General features: G+C 49.3%; 2 protein-coding genes across 4 annotated transcripts; one reads left to right on the top strand and one right to left on the bottom strand.

Annotated features, from left to right (window-relative positions):
- The first annotated feature begins 675 nt into the window (after window positions 1-675).
- Nutm1 (NUT midline carcinoma family member 1) lies at window positions 676-15,003 on the top strand. Of its 3 annotated transcripts, none has more exons than XM_040746002.1 (8): window positions 712-814; window positions 3,637-4,339; window positions 6,368-6,496; window positions 8,110-8,246; window positions 8,631-8,905; window positions 11,785-11,901; window positions 12,157-12,346; window positions 14,920-15,003. In XM_040746002.1, the coding sequence occupies exons 1-8, from the start codon at window positions 799-801 to the stop codon at window positions 14,934-14,936; spliced, it is 1,584 nt and encodes a 527-aa protein (XP_040601936.1). In that variant the 5' UTR covers window positions 712-798; the 3' UTR covers window positions 14,937-15,003. The 3 variants fall into 3 exon arrangements, with proteins under 3 accessions (XP_005064838.1, XP_040601936.1, XP_040601935.1); XM_040746001.1 differs by having other exon boundaries at window positions 12,157-12,354; XM_005064781.4 differs by lacking the exon at window positions 14,920-15,003 and having other exon boundaries at window positions 676-814; window positions 12,157-14,342.
- Lpcat4 (lysophosphatidylcholine acyltransferase 4) lies at window positions 14,814-22,371 on the bottom strand. The gene is made up of 14 exons (XM_005064782.4): window positions 22,217-22,371; window positions 20,817-20,959; window positions 20,340-20,560; window positions 19,885-19,997; window positions 19,710-19,770; window positions 19,386-19,444; window positions 19,167-19,201; window positions 18,606-18,660; window positions 18,432-18,514; window positions 18,072-18,197; window positions 17,716-17,848; window positions 16,315-16,413; window positions 15,814-15,970; window positions 14,814-15,509 (listed from the first exon to the last, which is right to left on the bottom strand). Exons 1-14 carry the CDS (start codon window positions 22,328-22,330, stop codon window positions 15,334-15,336), a joined length of 1,575 nt encoding a protein of 524 aa, XP_005064839.1. The 5' UTR covers window positions 22,331-22,371; the 3' UTR covers window positions 14,814-15,333.
- Window positions 22,372-22,893: the final 522 nt, after the last annotated feature.

Below are 22,893 nucleotides of genomic sequence, written 5' to 3'. Positions count from 1 at the left end.
TGGCAGCTTTTCAAGAAGGTGGCACTTACACCACACCCTGGATCATCTGAAACTCTTCAATTTCAAACATTTAGTTTTCTTGATCCTCAACTATACAAACTAGGTGCTCCGAATTTGGCTCAGAAAATAGAGTTATTGTTGTAACAAGCCAAAGGCCTACCACTAATCTATTATTAATGGTAAGCCAGTTACAGAACTGGAAGGGCAGAGGATTAGATATATTGTTGAAGAATAGAAAAATAAGAAACCAAAAGCAAAAACTACAGTATAATGTTGAGAATCTGAGAAATAACGTACAAATTGTCCGGGGTAGGGGGGGGGGAGACACCTCCCTCAGGCAGTGGTGGCGCACACCTTTAATCCCAGCACTCCGGAGGCAGAGGCAGGTGGATCTCTGTGAGTTGGAGACCAGCCTGGTCTACAAGAGCTAGTTCCAGGACAGCCTCCAAAGCCACAGAGAAACTCTGTCTCGAAAAACCAAAACCAAAAAAAAAAAAAAAAAAAAAAAGGACACCCAACAATCATGCAATCATGCTATCAAATTAATTTAGAGGGATTTTCTACTTTTTGCTTACCTACTAGAACCCACCTCATCATTCTCACTATGAAATACCTTGTCCCCTCCCCCACTACAGAATGCCTGTGTCCAAGATTCTAATTCTGTTTTGACCCAGTCTTTACCCTACCTTCCTTGGAGAGCCTCTGTTAGAGCTAGGTTATTGCCTGGTTCCTGGGCCCAACTGTTTCATTCTGGAGGCCTCCCAACAGCCACTGTTGGGTGTCCCTAAACCTCAGAGGATGGCGTCAGACAGAAGTAAGACTGGAGGTGGTGGAGGAAGTAGGGTATCTGCCACCTGCTCACATCCCTGGGGTGTCACGTTTGTCACTTTACCTAGGAACAAATTATTTAGGCTAACCTAAAGGGATGTGAGACATTAGACACCCCCACACAGGCCTTAGGAAGCCTAGGGAAGTAAGAATGGAGGAAGCCTCCTTGGGAATGAACCGAAGTACCTCAGGAGTAACACACTGAATACAGGTAATGGACCGCAATCACCAGTTTGATTCCCAGGAAGAGGTCGCACTTTAACATGCATGGGTTGGAAGCAAAGCTCTATGTGCAGTATGGGTAACATGGTCAGGATTTCAGGGAAGACTCAAGATCTGCGTCTTCTGGCAGCTCGTGCCTGCCCTAGGACTTCACCATGAAAAGATCTTTTGAGGGAAAGTAGGCTGGATGGATGGAGAAGTAGGAATTGGGTCAGGGGGACACTCAGCTTACTTAGAGAGCTAAAACTCTTCAGGGGGTTATTTATTTAAGAGTCGGTGAATGGGGCTAGAGATTTTATGAAACTGACTGTGCTCCATACCTGATGGTCCCTACCAGCCAGATGTGGCTTCTTTTCAGTCCAGGCAGCAGGCTTTTCTTTCTTTCTTTCCTTCTTTCCTTCTTTCTTTCTTTCTTTCCTTCTTTCTGTCTTTCTTTTTTCATAGTAACTTATTAAGCATGTATCTAGAAGTTGGGGATTCTAAGCTCAAGATTCCATCTAATTAGTGTTCTGGAGAGGGTACTTTTCCTGCCCCATCTGTGCACGTGTGCACTCATGCGCGCGCGCGCGCGCGCGTGTGTGTGTGTGTGTGTGTGTGTGTGTGTGTGTGTGTGTGTGTGTGTGTGTAAAATTTTTGTTTATTGAAATTGAATCCAGGGCCTTACACATGCTAGACAAGCATTATATGAGCCAAATCTTCAGCCCTTACTAGTCTTTTTAGTTTGAGGTGAGGTCTCACTAAATTGCTCAGGCTGCCTTTGAACTTGTGCTCTCCCTGCCTCATCCTCCAGAGTGGTTGTATTAATAAATCTGTACTTTTTTTGGTTTTTTGAGACAGAGCTTCTCTGTATTGTTTTGGAGACTGTCCTGGAACTTGCTCTATAGACCAGGCTGGCCTCGAATTCACAGAGACTCACCTGCCTCTGCCTCCCGAGCTCTGGGATTAAAGGAGTGCGCCACCAAAGCCCGGCTCTAAAAATCTGTACTTATTTTTAAGTATGTTTTTGTTAGAGGCTTCCTTCCTTCCTCCCTTCCTTCCATCTGTCTGCCCATTCTTTTTGTTTTGTTTTGTTTTGTTTTGTTTTTTTGAGACAGGGTTTCTCTGTGTAACAGTTCTGGCTGTCCTAAGCTCACTTTGGTAGACACCAGGCTGGCCTTGAACTCACTGAGATCCACCTGTCTCTACTTTGCAAGTACTGGGGTTAAAGGCATATGCCACCACTACCCAGCCATGGGGTGGGGAGCAGTCTTTCTTGACTTTCAGGATGGGGAAGATAAGTCATCTTAGCCATAGTGAGATGCTCGGTTTTCTTACCTATTGTGGAGCTAAGACCTTAGCAACATTTTGCAATGTACAGAAGTTGGCGGTTATAACCTGACCCTCTGTTGTGTGACTTAGATGAGTGTGAACATAAATTTGTTCCTATTTTATGTCTCCTTTGTGGTTAGAAATCTGAGTAGTGCTGGTTTGTCTGTGAGATGCTCTTTTTTTAAAAGAGGGAGGAGAACAGCATGAAATTAGGCCAATCGGGTTCTGTTTTTATCATTAAAGTCATGTAGATGTCCCTGTGGATATCATGTGGATATAGACCCTGTTTAATGAAGTAAACATTTGTGTGCTATCCCCTGCTCTGCCTGACCGACATCCACATAGCTCACCCCAGCAGCAACTGTGTTCTAGGTTTCCTTTTTCTTTAGCTTCAGCTCAATGCTTTATTCTTTGTGAGCTCCAAACTTCTAACATTAAGAAGCAGGACCACAGATAACCTGTGCTGCCAAATTTCAACTTGTCCAGTAGTCACTGAAGGCACTGAAAATCTCCCTCCCTCCATGCACCCCCCCCTCAATTTCCTGGTCCTTATCTAATCCTTCCAGCTATTCCTGCATAATGAAGTTTCTGGGAAGCTGCCATACCCTGTCCTGGGGACTGTACTTCTGTGGATGTTGACAGGGGACACAGAGCAGCTGGGAGCAGGTGGTTTCTGTCTCATGGGAGTGGGCAGGGTTAGTAGGTGTCCATCTATGCTGGTGGCATGATTTTTGGAGAAATGAGCTTTGTGAGTTCTGGAGTCATTGTGCCTATTCATAAACTGCATCTTCTGTTGTTTGAGATGAAGAGATTATTAGGAGTAAGAGGATTAGGGAAGGGAGGAGAGGATGGACCAGTGTCTGTGAAACAGACTCCCCAAGGACCCCATGAATGCTTTTTGGGGGTTTGGAACCTTCCCGGTACCCAGCCTGCTTGCACAACAGGTGTCAGCCTACTTCACTTCTTCTTGACCGACTATGGAGCTGGCAGGGGAGGTCTCCAACAGTATTTTGAGGAAAGCTCTTCGAGGCAGTGACAGCTTGAGCTTGTTCTCCTGGTAGACAGCAGGTCTATGCGTCTCGTTGAAAGGGAGCAGCTTCTTCAGCCCAGTAACTCAGGGGTAAAGGACTCCTTCAGAGACATTTACAAATCCACCCATCCATGTCCCCTCCTTCATGCATCAAGAGACATTGCTCTGACCCCATGGGGACTAAAAGGAAGTCATGTGGCCTAACTTCTGGTCTCCTTCCTACTCCCTTCTCTTCTTTGTCTCAACAGCCTCTCCATTACCAGGACCAGATATGGCCATGAAACCTGGTGCTGGCCTGCCCCCTTTCCCTGCGCTTCCCTTTGCCCCACCTACTCCTGTGCCAGCAGACCCACCCCTCTGGGAGCCATCCCCACAGCCCCCCATACCTCCTGCATTCTCTCCAGGCAGTCCTCTGCTCCTTTCTGCTTTTCCCAGCCCATTGTTGGTGACAGAAGGAGGCTCTGGCCCCAGTGTGGCTGGAACCGGCCAGGTCATTGTCAAAGTCAAGACAGAAGTGGGGCCAGCTGAGCCCTCTCAAAGTCAGAACCTTATAGTTACTCAGACAGCCCTGAACTGGGTTGCCTCAGGGGCTCCCTGTGGGGGCCAGGAGGGGCCACCACCTCCATTTGTGACAGCCTCTAACATGAAGACCACCCTGCCTGCTGTGGCTGTGGGAGTGGGTCAGGAGGGCCCTGCGGGACTTCCTATGCAGGTTCTGCCACCAACTGCCCAACTGGCTCCCATTGTGCCCCTGGAAAAGTCTTGGCCAGGAACACAAGCTGCAACCATGGAAGGAGGTTCAGTGACTGCCCGGAAGCCCTCTCAAGGTGACCTTGCCTATGCTTCCAAGGGTGTTTATGAGAACTATCGTCGCTGGCAGCGCTACAAAGTCTTGGCCCGGACTCACCTATCCCAGAGTCCTGATGCAGAAGCTCTTTCCTGCTTTCTTATGTAAGTGGGGGTGGGTACCCAAGATGGATGTTTCTAGGGCTTTTAGAGAGGACTCTGGGATAGGCACAGGGGTTCGGTTGGGTTACTCCAGAATTCTTGAAGGCTGTACGAGAGTGAGAAGACACTGTTAAGAGAACTAAAAACACTGCTACAGTCTTCCTGGCTTAGAAGAAACGTTCAGGTACTCTTCAAAGAATACCTACAACTCTGTGAAGTCAGACAAGCGTTTTACAGTAGTCTTCATTTACAGACAAGCAGATGGAGAGACTTCCTGTCATAAAGCCGGAAGCAGACATTGTCCCATAGGTCCCTGACACCAAATGTCAGGGCCCTCCTGCCCTCTGACACTGATGAGCTGGGATGAGGTGGGCTGATCCCTGACTCATTCCTATGGGACAGGGAAGATGGCACTGGGCCAGGCTAAGACCTTAGCCGGTGTGAGCCTTGTCTTACTGAGGGGTCAAAGTGAAACAGGGAGGGGACAGAGCACAGCTAGCTCTACGCATAGTGGATGTGTGATCGGGAGCAGGACATCCAACACCTTTGCCCTCAGTTTCCTCATCAGAAAAGGGGTAATTGTCCCTATCTCTGAGGGTTGATCAGATTAAAGGTGCTTGGCAAAGTGCCTGGCACAAAAAAATGAATCACTTAACTGGTAGCTCTTTTATTATTACCATAAAAAGGCAATCTTAAAGAGGAAGGGAACCCACAAAAGGCCAAAATAACCCTCCTTTTGAGTGTATGTATATTTAGCCAAGAAGCCTGGAGTTACAGGCTGTCTTTTTTGTTTAAACATTGGTCATTAGTCATCTGGGAGATTTTCTCTCCTTCCCAAGCAGACCGGGTATCTCTCAACTGCAGACCATTGGGTAAACACTGTTTTACCAGACTTGGGGGACGGGGAGGAAGTTCCCTTCCAGTGGAAGAACTCCTTCATCTGGACTTTGGAGCAAGTGACCAAAGGACCACTTCCAAAGTCCTCAATAAACACCACTTTCCTGAGTTCTTGGGAGTTTTTGTTTTTGTTTTTTCCCCAGGCAGGGTTTCTTGGTGTTGCTTTGGAGGCTGTCCTGGAACTTGCTCTGGAGGCCTTGAACTCACAGAGATCTATCTGCCTCTGACTCCTGAGTAAGAGGTCTTGGTTTCTTGAGATAGCTCTAAATTCTCTCCTGGGACCTGGTGGACAGTTTCTAAATCTAGAACCAGCATGAGTCCTCAAGATTTGCTTAGGACCCATCCCCTTTGGTTTCTGGACAACTCTTGCTCCCCATGATTCAGTGTGGTGGGTAGGGTCTTATTCAAGGCATGCTCCAGACCCTAAACAGCCAGTCCCCTGGGAAGCTGATTAGATGCTCAGTCCTGGGATCCTGGGGCTCTGCAATCCATAGTTACAGCAAGCTTTACCAGGTGGCTTCTCATACTCAGTAATGTTTGAGGACGTAAAGAGAAGCCAGAGAGGTGAAAATGAAGTCCTTACTTTAGTCTGCACTCTTGATTTCCTCTAGATCTGTCCAGAAGTAATTGTTCAATATTCTATTTGAAGACCTGGGGTGACATTCTGGAGACAAAAAACCCATCTCCAATCCAAAAACCCCAAATAACTGCACACACTTTAATTAGAGGCGCGTGCTGGGTTAGTGAAATAAGTCTTTGACAATTCAAGAGGCCCTGGGCAGGGTTAAATCCACGTTACAGTTAATAGTGCTCATTTACACACACCAGTGTTTCCTTCTTACTGACCAGTTAAGGCTAGCACCGTGAGAGTTAAAGGTGGGTGCCCTGGTTGAGTTCAGGAGGTCAAGAGGAGACTCATTTGATTTTGTGTGATTTGCACATCCAGATGGGAAGGGCAGCAACAATGGCAGACAGCTGGAGGGGAGGTTGTGGAATGTGGACATCTAATTATAATGAAACATGGCAGGGCCTGAGGTGCCTGCTGGAGTTGGTGGAGGAGGGGAATATGGACTGGGCATCAGAATAGGTGCAGGGCACACTTGTGCAATGTGTCTGACCTAATGGGGGTTTTAGCCCAGTGCTTCGTTCCCTGGCCCGACTGAAGCCTGCTATGACCCTGGAGGAGGGACTGCCGAGGGCTCTGCAGGAGTGGGAACGTACCAGCAACTTTGACCGGATGATCTTTTTCGAGATGGCAGAGAAGTGAGTTCGGTGCACCCTCATTCACCCTGCAGGGGTGGGGGAGTGGTTGAGTGGTAGGGACAGCAGAGACAGGCAGGTGTATGCATGTGTGTGTCAGTGTCGAGGGCAGGCTGTTAGCAGGTAAAGGTGCCCCCCACCAAGCTTGACAGCCTGAGTTTGATCCTCAGGACCCACATGAAGGAAGGAGAGAAGTGGCTCTCAAAAACTGTCCTCTGAGGTTCACACGTGCATCACACACACGCGCGTGTGCATGGGCACACACACACACTCACACACACATGCGCGCGCACACACACAAAATACATTTTTAAATGAATAAAGGAGCGTCACAGGAGAAGTGCTGTAGGCCAGACAAGGTCTCCTGGATCCTTGCTGCTTCTTCCACTTGGGCTCTGGGGTTATTGTCCTGTCTGCTCTTGACAATTCCCCTGCCTCCGGGTCTTGGATCAGTATGTGGCTTTCATACTGAAGGTGTGAGGAAAGGATCCGGCTCATGATGAGGGAGCCTCACCACCAAGGCTGTTTAGCTCACCAGATGGCGAGTGACTCTTGGTGTGGAAGTTCAGAGCCACTATTCCTTTCGTACATTTTGTTTGTTTTTGGAAATAGCACAGAAAGTCCTTTTTCCCCCATCCCGGGCAGGAACTAATTCTGCAAGAGGCTGGCCAGGTGAAATAAGGGTATTGGACACTCAGAATGGCCCCCTGACTCTCTATGCCCCAGTTCTACAGGATAGTCTTGGCCAAAAAATAATTTGGCTGGCCAGGAGGTGGTGACACACGCCTTTAATCCCAGCACTCGGGAGGCAGAGGCAGGTGGATCTCTGTGAGTTTCGAGGCTGGGCTGGTCCAACAGCCTCCAAAACAATACAGAGAAACCCTGTCTCATAAAACCAATAAATAAATAAATAAATAAATAAATAAATAAATAAATAATTTGGCTGGCTGTGATGTGTGGGTCGGCACACATGACCCCGTGTCTGAGATGAGAGTATCATGTGAGCCCAGGAGTTCAAGGCCAGCCTGGGCAACATAGTGAGTCTGTCTCAACAATAGAGGAATCATTTATTCCAATTGTAGCTTTTACTTTTCCCCCAGAATCTAAACCTTTGGTTGCCTAAGTTTACCCGTCAGGGCCTGTAGCAGCCTTTGCACTCTGGGGGGCTCTGCTTCTGGAATTTGGCCATCATTGTCAATTGTAGAAAGGGGTGGATGAGGCCGTAAAGAGCAACCCTTTAGAGTGTACCTCTAGGCCGTTGCACAGGCCAGACTGAACTTACCTAGCTTATATTAAATAGTGATGAATCCAGGGCACTGGATGAAATTGGTAGAACACAGAAGTAAGGATGCCACTTTGTCCTGGAGAACTATCTAAGCTTTATGCCATTAGTTTCCTTATCAGCTTCTCCATCGACTGTTGAAGGTAAAGGGACAATATGATGCTGTTCCCCAGCATTGTCAATAGGCTACCTGTGAGCAGCTTCCCCTGGCTGACCTGACTCCAACAGTATTGAGTCAAAAGGAGGGTGATTGTGGATGCTCCCTGGTGTCTGGGTTTGTTTCAGTTGGGCTAGACTTCCTCAGCACACCCTGTGCTTTCTTTACCCTCTGCAGGTTCATGGAGTTTGAGGTGGAGGAGGAGATGCAGATACAGAACGCACAGCTGATGAATGGTTCCCCAGGGCTGTCCCCTGTCACCCCATTGAAACTTGATCCAGGGCCTCTGGTGCCTGAGGCTTGCCAGCAGCCAGGTAAGACTACCCACAAAGAGGAGATCAGGAAAGGCATTGCTTTTGCTTCTGTCACTTTCCTGGAAGTGACATTTTATGAGCCAAACACAGTGCCCCATAGGAAATGGGGGGTATGGGGGGTTCTTGCTTCCCTTTGTCTTGAATTAGCTATTGATCTTGGCCAAGTAAACTAACTACTCTCTCATTTTGATTGTGCATGAACCCTATACTTTACCAGCCTAAGAACTGGGGGTAGCATCAGGCAGTTTCCAGCTTTTACATTTTTCTCCCCCAAAGCTTGACCCTATTCTGGAAGCATTTCTTGTACCCAGATTTCTTCCCTTATGAACATTACTGGGAAGTAGATACCAGATTTCTTTAGAAACTCCCCATCTCCTCCCTCAGTGTACATCCCCAAGAAGGCAGCCTCTAAAACACGGGCTCCCCGCCGGCGACAGCGCAAACCCCAGAGGGCTCTGGTTCCTGAGGCACCCAAAGAGATCCCACCAGAAGCTGTGCAAGAATATATTGACATCATGGAAGGTCTGATGGGGAGCCACTTGGACACTAGGAAGACAGAGGAGGAAGAGGGGCAGCTGGAAGATGTAGTCATGTATCCAGATCCAAGTCTTCTGAGCTACATTGATGAACTGTGTTCTCAGAAAGTCTTTGTCTCCAAGGTGAGCTGAGTCTACGTGTAATGCAGGACATCCCTACACAAAATAGGGATGTCCTGTGATATTTTATTGAAAGAGAAATCACGTGAAAAGCCAAGAAAACTGAGGACCAAAGGTCTGCAGCTGCTCTCCAGGTTGAAACCGAAACTCAAAGAGAAAGAGTCTCCTCTCCCTAGCTCTATTTATCTTCCCTGTACGTTCTATGTACCCGTGAACACACCCATACGGGAGTGGTCAGCGCTACGGATTCATAAAATCTCTCCCTACAATTTCCCTTTTAGTCTAAAGAAAAGATTTAGACTTAAAACTAAATTGTGTCAATATACAAAATGTCTCAAACATATAAAGCATATATATATATAGAAGATGATAAACAAATTATAATCTACCTATATCCTATCCTAAGCACATCTATCCCATCTAAATTCTAAACTTGTCTGAAAGAGATGCCCAAGTCTGAATACTTCCTTCCAATCCTGATGCTGCAATGATAAACGGCACTCTTACTGAAAGCAAAAATAAGTATTGTAGAAATTACTCACAAGAGACAAACAAGTAACCCAGATGAGCCGAGTAGTTTTCCCCCACTGAACTGGAAGCCGGAAAGCCAGAAAAAGAGACCAAGACTTCCGTCGTTCAATCTTTTATACCTTCCTCCCTAACGCCCCTAGCCATGCCCAAAAGTGGGCCTGGCTAGTGACGTAGTTCACCACCTACGTCCGTATACGTCTTTAGTCATGCCTAAAGTGGGTGTGGTTAGTGGTGCGGTAAACCGCCCTTTTATTACCTCATCTGTATGTGCCTCTAATAAGTCACATGGTTAATGGCAGAACACGGTTTCCTCCTACACAATCCCAACCCTAAATAATTGAAAAGTAACACTAACAGGCGTAAACTATCGTGCAATATCAACAGTAGGGAAAGGGGTGTAGTATTCTCAAAATTACTTCCTGCTGAAATGGGACGACCTCATGGGATCCTTCAGGAAGAAAATGTTAGTGTAACGGAAGTCACACTTGCATTCAGTTTCTGTTGGTGGGAGATGCTTGATTGAAGTTCTTGAATGGAGTTCTAATGTTGATTGAAGCTCTTGTCTGAGGCTCTGGCCAGATTGTAGAAGGTGCACCATGTCGGTTGGTTCATTGGTCCGGAGTTGTGTGGAATGATGTAGTCCCAAACCAGTTCCAGGATGGTACTTGTCAGGAAGAGCTGACAAGGAAGGCCCATTTTTCTTTCTGAAGTTTTTGAAGATTGCTGTCAGGAAATTCCTTGTTCTTTGTGGAAAACTCAAACGTTAATGTCAACAAAGAAATTTTTAATTTTTATATGTATGCATACTGGGAAAGGCAACAATAAGGAAGATGGTAAATGTGAGGGAAATTAGACTCGAGAGAAAAAACCAAGTATAAACAGATGACAGTCCCTGGATTTTGTTTTCTTCTGTCTTACATCAATGGCTCCTTGATATAATACAGAAATTCTGAATTTTATTTTAACAACATGCTTGGCTTTAGAGGAGGAGAGCCAATCCAACTCCAAAGCCAGCTTCTGTTTAAGTGAATTGGGACCAAAAGAGCATTAGGAAGTAAAGAGAAATAGATATCATAAGGACGAAATTAAGAGAATTAGACATTGATACCAAACATTAGATTCTTCTTTGTTTGGCAATTCTTTGGGCTAGCCATCCTCTCTTCTTTAGGTATCCACAGGTTCAGTATCTTCTTGCTGTTTGGAGATGGGTTTTCCTGTGAAGACAAAATCAAAACATTTCCCTTTCCTTTTGTGAGGTCTCCTTACACATTGTAGAATATGACTTTGTGGATGAGCTGTCATCTTTCCTCCTCCTGAGGTTTCTCCTGTTCGGATTGAATCTTGATCAATTCTTATGGAATCCAAAGCTTTTCTTCTCCTGCAGAAACAAAGGCAAAACCCCTTCCCCAACATAACACATATCCTGGTTTCCAAACTGAAGTCATAACATCCTTGAAATACACTGATCCGTTTAGTTCAGACGTTTTTTCTGTAGTCCAGTGTCTTTCTGCAGCTGTTTGTCCTTTCTTATTAGCATTAAGAAAGTTCAATGTTAGTAAAGCATTATGTAATCTGTGTTTAGGGGTCTTTGTTCCCCCTGGCTGTTTATGAAGCATTTCTTTTAAGGTTTGGTTAGATCGCTCAACCATTGCTTGTCCTATGGGATTGTAAGGTATACCCGTTACATGTTTTATGTTATAATATTTGAAAAATTGTTTCAATTTGCTGGAGGAATATGCTGGAGCATTGTCAGTTTTTATTTGTGCAGGTATAACCATAACAGCCATCACCTCTAAGAGGTGTGTGATAACAGAATCAGCCTTTTCAGAGTTAAGAGCAGTAGCCCATTGGAAGCCTGAAAAGGTGTCTATGGTATGGGGCACATATTTTAAGCTTCCAAATTCTGGAAAGTGAAATACATGGCTAATTTTTTTCTTCTCCTTCCTTTTTTTTTGAGACAATTTCTTTGTGTGTAGCCCTGGCTGTCCTGGAACTTGCTCTATAGAAGACCAAGCTGGTCCTGAACTCACAGAAGTTCACCTAACCTTTACCACTGGGATTAAAAGTGTGTGCTACCACATATGCTCAGCTTCATGGCTAATTTCTGATAGATATTGGGGGTTGGGCACTGTGGGGCACCAGTAACATGGGATTCTGCATATGGCAGGAGGCTCCATTCTGTAGCTTGGAGATGGGTATACATATATGCCCACACAGGTGGTAGTCACAGTTTATAACAACCTCCAGGGTGAAAGTAGGGGCATGGGGTGTAGGAGTCAATGCTTTGTCTTTAGAGCTGGGCTTACAGGTCATTTCATGTCAAGATTCACATCACTCCTTCTGTTCCCCAGGTGGAGGCGGTCATTCATCCTCAATTTCTGTCAGATCTGCTGTCCCCAGAGGAGCAGAGAGATCCTCTGGCTTTAATTGAGGAGCTAGAGCAAGAAGAAGGACTTACTGCTGCCCAGGTAAACTTGGGAGGCGTAGGACACCAGGAAAAGGAGCCTGCCTGCTTTTGTGTAACCCTATGAATGGAGGCTATGGGAAAGGCTGACCAAGGGGAGTAAAGCCCCAAAGCAGGAACAGCCGCAGTACCCGTCTGTGACACCACCACTCAAGCACTTGTCTTCCTTCCCCACACCATCTAGCTACCATCTCTTTGCACCCACTCAGCCACCTCTTCTAACCGTGTATAGAACTGGCTCTTGTCCATTCTCTTACAGCTGGTCCAGAAACGACTCCTGGCCTTGGAGGAGGAAGATGCGCAGGCACCTCCAAGTTGCAGCGGAGCTCAGTCAGACTCAAGTCCTTCTGTTTCTGATGAAGATGAAGATGGGGGTCGGAGGCCTCAGCCCTCACCTGGGCTTCAGGGGGCTGCGGGCACTGTTCACACTGGAAAATCTGCTTCTCCAGGCAAGCAGGCAAGAGAAATACATGGTGGGCAGGAACAAGCCCTAGGTGGTTCAAGGGGGATTCTTAAGGATGGAAACACTCTGCCATCCTCAAGCAGCTGGGACCTGCAGCTAGAACTTGCAGCTTCACAGGGAATGCAAGTACCCTTGGGTGTGGAGAGAAAAGGGGCTGGGAAGGTTATAAAGCAGCTATCTGTACATAATGATGGCCTCCTGGGAGGTACTGGGTCCTCTGGGCACTATCCAGTGGCAGATAGGAATTCAGAGCCTTTACTTTTTTGCTGGCAAGAAGGTCCCCAGCCCATGAGAGCCTCTAATTTGGATGTTGGACTTACAGAGCCAGTTCCTCTGCAAGGACTTGGGTTAGAAAATCAGGCCTTGGGGTTGCAGATAGGACAACAGATTCGGGGAGTTGGGGTGCTTATTCAAGGGAGAGAAACTTCAGCAGTGTCCCAGGAAGGCTCTTCAAGGGCCATGTGGAGAGATGACAGAGGTCCTGCCATGGTTCAGAGTTTTGATCAGAACCATTCCCCTGTGGTAGCTGGCAGCCTGGACAGGGTTTCTCTCAGTCCAGAATTGTGGCTGAGCAGTGACATGGATGGTGTACGCATAGAGTTTCCCTTACCAACCGAAAGAGTCACAGACAGCACCCAAGATGAGGCATGTATAAGGAAGGATCAGGCACTGAGTTCCAGAAGCAGTCCTAGAAAAACCACAATGCCAGAGGATGTGGGGAACACTGTGGTTCCCTGTGGAGGCACAGATGCAACCGCTGTTCTAGAAAAGAGCAACTCCTGCAGCTTGCCAGTGTCTCTGATGGCCAATGGCCCAGCCCTGAGATCCAAAGAAAATCAAGAGCTAAGTCCTGAGAGCTTACAGGATCCCAGTGACCTGTGGGCTGAAGGTTGCTCCCCACTTCTGGAAACATTCAACTCCTCCACACTGGGGTCTTCCAAAGACACCCTGATACCCACATGCCAAGACAGTCTCCTTATTCTTGGGACCCAGGATAGCCTCTCTTTCCCCCAGGCTAGTCAAGAGGCAGAGAGCAGGGGTAATTTACTTTTTCCTCTGTTGGAAAACATAGAACATGTTAACATACTAGACATTAGAAATGACAGTGGCCCCCAACCAGGGGTCAGCAATGATTCCTGCTCATCAAATTTTAATTCTTATAACCTGCAAGGAGAGGGCAGGGAAGCTACTGTTTCCTCCAAACCTACTGACCTTGTTCCTTTACAAGGCAACCACGGATCTTACCCACTTGAGACCAGCAAATCAACATCTGGTCAGGGTCTGGGAAGTACTTCCCCTAGAGGAGGGGTCAGAGGTGCTTTAGTTCTGAGAGAAATTTTGACTAGAGAAACACACCACTCAGCAGGTAGGGTCAAAGCAAGTGAGGAGGACGAGGAGGATGAAGAGCTCTCTAACTTTGCCTATCTTTTGGCCTCAAAACTTAGCCTGTCTTCGGGAGGGTTTTCCTTCAGTACTTGTCAGGCCTCTGGAGGTCAGGGAATCCAGAAAGCACCCCATCCCTCTGCTAAAGTAGATGACCTTAACCAACCTTCACCCTCTTCCCACACATCTGGGAAGCAAGCCCTACTTGGGAGTCCAGCTACTGCTGTAGAGAGACCCCAGCCTGGGAGTTCTGGGCAGAAACCCCTTGCTCTAGGAATAGGGCATCTCCCACAGCCCCGTAAAAGGCGGTGTGACAGTTTCGTTACGAGCAAAAGGAAGAAACGACGTCGTAACCAGTAGCAGCAGAGGGCTATCCTGCTCCACCTAGCAGCACCCTAAGTGTGTGTGGGGTGCCCCACAGCATATTTCACTGCCGCTACTCCCTACTGGGGAAGCAGCCCTAGCTCAATGCTGGTTTTGTTCTGTACAAGAAGCTAGAGTGCCTGGGGCAGAAGACTAGACTGGTTAGGCTGTGGAGAGTAAAGGGAAAGGACTTTGCGAAGTTATTTGGAAAAATAAAGATTGTTTTTGGTTGCAAATTGCTCTCTGTGTGCTCTTCTGCGTGAGCATCCTGGCTGCTATGTAGAACAAAGTATTACAATTAAGGTAGATTCTGAGGAGTCCCTGCAGGTTTTTGCTAAGAATCACTTTCATGACCAGGTATGTCCAAAACCAGGAGACCCCCATACTGTTTCTTCCCAAGGCTGGCATTGGCAGGTCTGGTTAGTGTTCGCCTCCTTTAAGTATATAGGTGGGTAAAGATATTTTTTGTGTCTGTCAGATCTTAGATCTGATTTCCTAAATCTAATTAATTCTACATATTTTTGTCAAGACACGGCACCTTGGCTGGGGACCTTTATTCCTTTAAGGGGCTGGACAGGAAGGGCTCCTCAGCTCATCCTACTGTCAAGAAGTACCATGTGGTTGGTTTGACCTGGAGAAAATGACTTTACTAAGACAGGTCTCCAAGTATGGGCGATGGAATACACTCAAGGCGTGACTGTTAAATATGGAATGGTAGGAAGCTACATTTCATCTTTAATGAGGACAAAGCATGTGGGAATGGGATGAAAAAGGCATTCATGACAAGTCTATTAAAAGGTGCACATTTTGTAGGTGGTAACAGGAGGTGAAGATACAAAAATCACTGTATGATTTCCAAGAAGGAAATACCCCAATCCATTTGTGAGAGAATTCAGGTACGGCCAAGATCAACCTTTGAAGTTTTTTAGAAATTCCAACGGAAATCTGCCAACTAATCATTCATCTCTTTTCTTCACAACTAATGATTCCACCCACGGGACGGAGCTTCATTTTTTTTAATATATATATATATATTTATATTTATATATAAAATAGTCTTTTACAAAAAACCCCACCAAACAAAAAATTAAAATAAACTTAAAACAATGAAAACCAAAACAATCAAACGGGAGCAGAGATGGGGTTGAGGTGTAGGGTAGGCCTCTGGCGCTGTCCTGAGAGCAGGGCTGATTTCAAGCTGAGGAAGGAGTGGGGGGGTCGAGGTGCTCAGTCATCCTTCTGCTTGGGGGCTTGCACAGTCCCATTGGCCAGGACAGTGGGGGTGCTTGGGGATGAGGCATTTGGTATCTGGGAGTTGCTTCGAGGCTTGTGTGGGGGGCGTAGATAGGTACTGAAAAGCTTTCCATACAGAGGGTCGTGGAGGGAGAAGTTCTGGAACTCACCTGGATAGGAAGAACAGGAAAAGTAAAACCACCTAAGTGTGAAGAGGACACTTCTCCCTTCCCTTTCCTCAGAGCTGGTACACCCGGCCCCTCTAGTCTGTTTGCCTTCTCAATACAGCGCTACATCCCCTCCTCCTCCTCCTCCTCCTCCTCATTTGCCTGCTTCCCGCCCACCTTGCCTCTCAGAACTTCTGCTTCCTAAGACTGGCCACTAGCCCTTTCTCTGCCAGCTCAGGGATCGGAACGTATCCTGGTGCTGGTGGTACCCCAGCGCCTTTGCAGAGTAGAGAAGTCAGTGACTCACACAGGGAGAGGCCTTGGCTGCATCCAGGCTGGCAAAGCTCGGCATGCAAAGTCGTGGCAGCAGGGCGGGGTGAACCCAGCAACAGGTGCAGGATGGTGCTGAAGCCATCTTGGTACAGCAGGCGGCCAGGTCCTTCTGCCTGCTCTTCAGCAAAGAGCTTGGGACAGAAAGAGATGCCTGTCAAGTTTTCTCCTCCAGACATTGCTTCATGCTGCCGGGAACGCCTACATGATGGGCCCCTCCCCTTCCTCCAATGCTGCATATGAACCCTCTTGGACCTCTAGTGCCCTTTCTTTCAGGGTCATGTAAAATGTCTAGCTTCTGCCTTCTGCCTGGCTGGGCCTCAGTAGGAGATGCTGCAGACAGGCAGTTTTAGGCAGTTTGGTACTCCTGGGTACTGACCATGCATCATCTAAAAGTTATTGAGAACAGCATATCACCCCCCTGGGATGGAAGTGGGGGGTAAAGGGCAGCAGTTGTCCCATAGTCCCTCCAAGGTACCTCAAATGCCAGGCAAATCAGCTCCTCCAGGCTTCTGCCACCATCCAGGGCTGCCAGTGCAAGGGCCACATTTCGGAAGTCCACCAAACCCTTGGCATCCTAGAGGGTGAAACACCAGAGGAACATGGGGACCATACATCTTCCACCTGTCATCTGGGCTTTGGTTTCTCTTCACCAGGCTTAGAAATTAAGATTGTGGTCACTCTGCTCAGATCTGAGCACCACACTCCCCAGGACTCCTGAAGTTCTCAGGCAGCAGCCACGTGTGAAATAAAACTGACTAGTAACAAAGCTCTCCCACAGAGATCTAGGAATGGCAGGGAATCCCCCAGGAATTCTGAAGTTACCACTCATTCTGACAGACCACAGGAGAGCAATCCTGGTTTCCAAGCCAGACAAACTGGTTTTCCTCTGACTCAGCCCATGTGGGAGAACTGGTCCAACTGATTGAAAGGGGGACCCTGGCCTAATTTTTTTTAAAACCAAAAATCCAAACAAGATAGATGCTATGCCAGGTCTATGGGGCACATGTTGTCTGAGATTCGGACAATCTCCCCCAATCTAGGAAATCCATGTAATGCTCAATACTTAACATTTTTAATTACTATTTTTTAAATTGAGACAGTGTCTAACTAATCACCTAGGCTGTTCTTACATGTATGATCCTTTTGCCTCTGTCTCCTAGAATGCTGAGGATGTGGAGGCCCATAGTCTGTGTCTTAGCACAAACAAATCCCTTTGAGAGGCTAGGGGAATAGCTAAGGTATAAGGAGTAGCTGCCTAGCAGAAAAACCCGAGTTTGTTCTTAGCACTTAAAAAGAAAATACAAACAAACCAGAACTGTAATTGACAGGATACTTGGTTATATTTCTGGAAATACAGTTTGCCAAAATTCTTGAGTTAGTTCAGGAATCCTCTAGGAAGGCCACAGGGTGTTGGAAAAGAAGCTGCCTCCACACTGCAGCAATCATGGGCCTCAGATTCTCAACCGTCTAACCTTACCAGTTTCTTCTCCACCTTCTTCCACCTAACCTGCATGGCCCTTCTGTGAAGGTCTTAACCCCGTGTCCCATCTTTGCCAATCTCTGAAGTGGCCCTAGGCTCTCCTGACGGAGTCTGTGTTTTGCTCCTCCTGTGACTACAACATTATTCCCTCTATGCACTGGATACTCAGCACAGAAAAGGAAAAGTATGTTCCAGAACATTTTGTAGCTGGCCATTTACAAGGTGCATTAGACTATGCAGAACAGACCTAGAGTTACTATTTGACAGGACACTTGGTTATATTTCTGGAAATACAGTTTGCCAAAACTAACATTCTCACTAGAACACCATCTCTGAATTCTGAGCTTGTCGGCTCAGAGGGCAAGCCAACAAGCACCTGGGTTCTACCACCATTACCTGCTGGAAGTAACTGAAGGCTCCAGCCACTGTCTGAGGATCCGAGAGCTGTAGCTGCTGGGCAAATGCCTCTTGGCTGATCATTCGACTCCGGCCTGGCTCTGCCCCCATGTCCACACAGCCAGGGGACAGCCTACGATGGAATTGTTGACAGCAGTGAGCTGACTCGGTTTCCTTCGAGACAGGCCAACCATAACCTTACCCTCAGCACTCAGCATGGACTCATCTACTGCGACACCCACCCCTCCCCGTACTGAGGATCAAATCCAGCACGGAACTTCTTCCTTCCCTTATCGCGCCTTTTCTAATTTTCTATCTGGAGCCCTGCTCATACTCTCATCTTCAAGGTAACTTACCCAGCCTTCTGTAGCACCTTTCCCAGTTCCCAGAGCCGTGGCTCCAACGCAACTTTCAGCTGACCCACCACAATCACAGGTAAGCTCCCCACAAACTCACATTCAGTGGCTGGGATGCCCAGGGCCCTACAGGACGAAGAGGGGTGGAGGTCACAGGCAGACAGCACTGAGGTTTCATTACAGTGTCTGACCCACACGGTCAGTCTCCTTTTCTCTCTTTAGCCTCAGCTCTCACAAAGTCCTGCCCCACTAGCCCTTATCTTAGGCTTAAAACCTCCTGCCCCTTTTGTGGCTCCTCTGCTCTGCAGAACTGCTCCAGGAAATATTTGTGGAACACCAGGAAATACTTGTAATACTCACTGTGCCATGACTCTCTGCACATTGTTGGCATAAAGGGTGGGGTCCTTACTCTCCTCGGGGCTGGGCTGATACACTGGCAGGAACTAAAACACACACACAGCTCTCATCAGGATCTGGAAGTAAGGCAGGCACGACACTCTTATTTTGCCCACCCCACTAAGGGGGACACCATACCTCCACCTCCACGATGCTGCATGGCTGAGAGGCCGTGAGCCAGAGAACTTTGAGTCTAAGAGAAGAGAGATGGGTGTTTACTGCTTTTTAACTATCCTGAGCAAAGGCAGTGGGATACTCCCTCGGTGATGCGGAAAATGGGACCCTTCCCTCCAGTTAACAAGCAGACTGTGACAAAGGCCAGAAAGGTGGAGAGGAGGGACACACCGGGGCAAAGCTGCAGGTGACGGATGTCTGGGTACCCGGGAAAGGGCAAGAGGCATGCCTAGTGGTGTGGGTTCTCGAGAAGAGACCACTGAGTGAGGACCCTCTCCCCACCCCTCCCCCAAACAAGAAACAAACACAGGGCAGTAAATAAGAAGGACCTGTAATCACAGCAGGAGTGACTCGGGTGGGAAGCCTAGAAGCACTGCCAAGTTATACAGGGAGGGCAGAGGGCAATGTCCTCTAGAGCCCTCTCCGTCCGACAAATGTGGGTTGTTCACCTCTTGTAGAGACTGGACCAGGGATGCTCTGGCGGACCCACCTCCCCACCCTTACCCCCTCAACACTAGAACTCACACGCCAGGGCCCCGCCACGCCCAGCTGGTGGTGTCCTATGGGAAGAGCAGAGGGAGGGGCAGGTTACTTTTCTTTCTGGAAATCACTTTTAGCGGAGACCCCGACCTGACCTCATGCTTCGCCCCCGGACGCGTATCTTAACACGTCACCTTTCAAGGATTTCCGTTTTGGGGGGAGATTCATGCTCCTTGCTTCCCCCCTTCTTCCACCGAGACTCACCAGACTGTTGGGGTATCGGATGAGGACAGGCTGCACAGGCACCCCTGCGATGAAGGCTCCTAAATCCCATTTCCACCCCCATCCCCCCAAGGCACAAGTTAGTACACAGGCAGCTACATGGCATGAGGGTCTGGGACAAGCACCGAGTGACACGTGGCTTTGCTTCACTAACCGTTTTCTCTCTGACTCACCTCAGCATTAGGTAAGAGGCTTCCTGTCACCATCACCCCTCACCATCCCCTCTACTTTTTAACTGTTCCTCCCCCAAGGCTCCCTTCCCCCCACGACCTTATCAACCTTACTGCTCACTATCATTTTCCTCACCTGGTTTGAACTTCAGCAGAGCCTTCTTGTTAGAACAGGTGCCTTCAGGAAAAAATAGTACCTGGGCGGAAAACCGGAATAAAACAGAAACGAAACCCAAAGCACAGTGAGGGGCGAAGGAAAGAGCAGCCACCCAGCACACAAGGCAAACAGGGGGCACGGTCCTCCGACCCACCTGAGGCCACTTGCCTCCTGAGGTAGCCCGCCTTCGGACCTCTTCCACCACTCTGCGCCGAGAGGCTGGGTCATGCCTGGATACTAGGATGGCTTGATTGAATCGAAGAAGGGCTGGGTCGGGGAGGTACAAGGAGGAGTCACTTGGTTCTGACCCTGAGGCTCTGATATCGGCAGCCTCTATTTCCTCAACGGTCTAAGATATTTCAACAATCCAGGTATTGCTACAATCTATTTATTGTAGGCTGTATTTTCTAGTAGTACCTTGTTCCTGGCTTCAGCCTTGAAGTCTGAGATCAGTTGACAAACGGTGTTGATTTGCATTTTCTCTGCCAACGGTCAATCCCCCTCCTAACTTTTCCCTCTGCCCTTGAAGCCCACCCTCTCCAGTGTTTCCATTCTGACTTTTTTTTGGCCCATAGCTGTCAACCCCTGCCCCTTCTTGATTTCTCTCACCTCCAATGACAGGCACAGAAAGATTCTCAGCTCGAGAGACAACCTTGGGCAGGTCACAGGGTAGCAGAACAATTGGGTCAAAGAAAGTTGAGTGGGGGGCAGCAACCAGGACAGGGGCTTCCAGGCGAGAGGCCCTCTGTCCCCGGACACGGATCCGAAGGAAGCCAAGCAGGAAAAAGAGCAGGCGGCTCAGGCCAAGAACCCCGTTGTGGCATACAGTCCTGCCAGGGAAAGGCTGGGGATCAGCGGAGGGAGCTCTGTCCCTCAGTCAACCCTGTCCCCGATCCAGGCACCCGGGGCAGTAGGAAACCCCTCTTTCCCCCTCAAAACACGGTGGCCACTGAGCTGAAGTATTTGGGACATGTCATTTAGAGATGGAGTTCTAAGGACCAGATCTGGGCGCGCGGGGGGCAGGCAGAGCATGTAAGGGGGGGAGGGGTGAGAGGTGGGGTCTTAGAGGAGCTGGGTCCCCCTTACTTCCTCCATCCAGTAATTGGTTCCCGAAGCTGCTCTTCAGTGAGACCTGCTACTTGGAGCCAAGCGAAGGGCCAGAGGAGAAAGAGGACGATAAAAGCCAGAAGCACTCGGATTGGGGCCAGCAGTACCCCCAGGAGGCAGAACTGCAGAAAGGCAGGGGAAAACATCCCTCAGGGCTGGGAAAGGCTCATTCCACAGCCTCCACCTCCTACAAGAACTGACCCTCTGGCAAAGACTCAACACCTTGCAGGTGACAGATAGAGGCCCAGGGACCCAAGTGGGATGAATAAGATACTAGTGAGGCTATGAGGACAAAAGATTAATACTGCTAGGTGCTTTATTTCTCTCAGTCTCAGCTGACTCCCACTCCACCTAAAAAGGCTACTGTCACAAAACGCATCTAGTACTTGAAACGGCTCTAAGAGGATTTAATGAGAGAATGCAAGTGAGGTGTCCAGCACCGTGTTTGATGTACATTAGAGACAGGTCCTCTTCCCCAGCTTCCCCATTCCATAAATAGCTCCTATGCCAAACAAAGCCGGTGCGGGGCTCTTTCCACACTTTGGGCCCGAGGAGATGGCTGGAAACAGAGGTCCACTTTTCAAGCCTCACGTCAATCAATCCCTAGGACTGCAGAACAGCAATCCTTAGGTAACGCTCAGCCCTATTCCGCAAGGTAAAGGTTGCCAAGAGCCAGGGTGACTCCAGAGGCTTTTCTTTAGGATCCAGCAGGTAAATAAACCTAGTCCCCGGGGGGTCGGCCTCAGGGGAGGCGATCACAACAGAAACCTTGGACACTTCCTTTCTACACCGACCTCCTGGCTACCCTAGGGTGGTGCGTCCCTCTACTTCCTGTAGCCAACCCCCCTCCCAGCCTCCCTGCCCCCACCAGTAGGTGCTGCAGTGAGGGTGTGTGTATGCATGTGTGTGTGTATGGGGGGGTGGTAGCGGAAAGAGGAGGTGTTGGAAGGGCACAAGGACGAACTCTTTGGGTTCAAACCGTTGAAGTCGAAGCCTGGAGAATCGCTGAGCACGCCCCTGCCCCCACCCCGGTCTTTCCGTAGCCTCAAGCTCCATCCCAGCCCGTCAAGCTCCGAAGGATGTAATCCGCACTCGCCAATATCCTCCATCTCTCCTATCCTTGGGTCCCCTTCAATCCTCCCTCTTGACCCACTCGTTTCTCCCACACTTCTGAGCCTGTCTATCGCCTAAGCTCGAGTCCTCACCAGGGCTCCTCACCCACTCCCGGCCACCCCCACGTGCGCACCCCCAGGCTCCCTCTCCACAAGCTTCTCAGCCGCCTCCTCTCTTCCCCAAACCCATCTCAGCCTCGGCTCTGAACACCCTGTCCTGTCTCCCATCCCAACCAGTCCTCCGCACGCCCCCTGCCCACACCTTACCTTAACCCTCTGGAGGCCAGAGAGGTGTAACTCGTGCACGAACGGGTTTGGGGGCGCTGATGACCCGGAGGGGGAACCGTGGGGGGCCCAGGCCCCAGGACTTCCTTGGCTCATGATTGGAGAAGGTGGAGCGAGGGCCGCGGCCCCCCGCCCCCGGCCGGGCCCCGCTCCCGGTCCGGCTCTGCAGAGCAGCTCGGCTCGTGCGGCGGTGGCGGCGGCGGCGCTCTGGTCCCAGCCCCGCCTGGTGCCGGCCGAGGGGCGGGGAGCCGCGGCGCCGCCCGGGCCGCTCGCGTTGTCAGGGCGCCGGCCGCGGGGCGGGGCTTGCGGCGCCCCGGCGTCCCCGCTCACCCGCGTTCTCCGCAGCCCCTCGTGCCATGCGGAGCGCGGCGCCCCGAGGACCTGGCCGTCGCTGTCCGAGGGTCTCGGGCTGGGAACCGGGAGGCGAGGTGGGCGCGCAGCCGAGCGAGCGCTCCGGCCACCTTCCCGACGCCGCGGTCACCTTGAGAGCGCAGACTGGTTGAAGCCCTTGTCCGGGCAGGGTGCTGAAGCCCGCAGCTGCCGAAGGATGGCTGGGTTCCCCTCTCGCCGCCGCCGCCGCTCCTCCTCCTCCGTCCCAGTTTCCCCATCTCCCAGGCGGACCATCTCTTTCCTTCCCGGCCGGCGCGCCGCCATAGTGG

This window comes from Mesocricetus auratus, unplaced genomic scaffold (genome assembly GCF_017639785.1).
Source record: "Mesocricetus auratus isolate SY011 unplaced genomic scaffold, BCM_Maur_2.0 Super-Scaffold_100004, whole genome shotgun sequence".
Classification (NCBI taxonomy): domain Eukaryota; kingdom Metazoa; phylum Chordata; class Mammalia; order Rodentia; family Cricetidae; genus Mesocricetus; species Mesocricetus auratus.
This window is presented reverse-complemented; position numbering and strand designations above follow the sequence as displayed.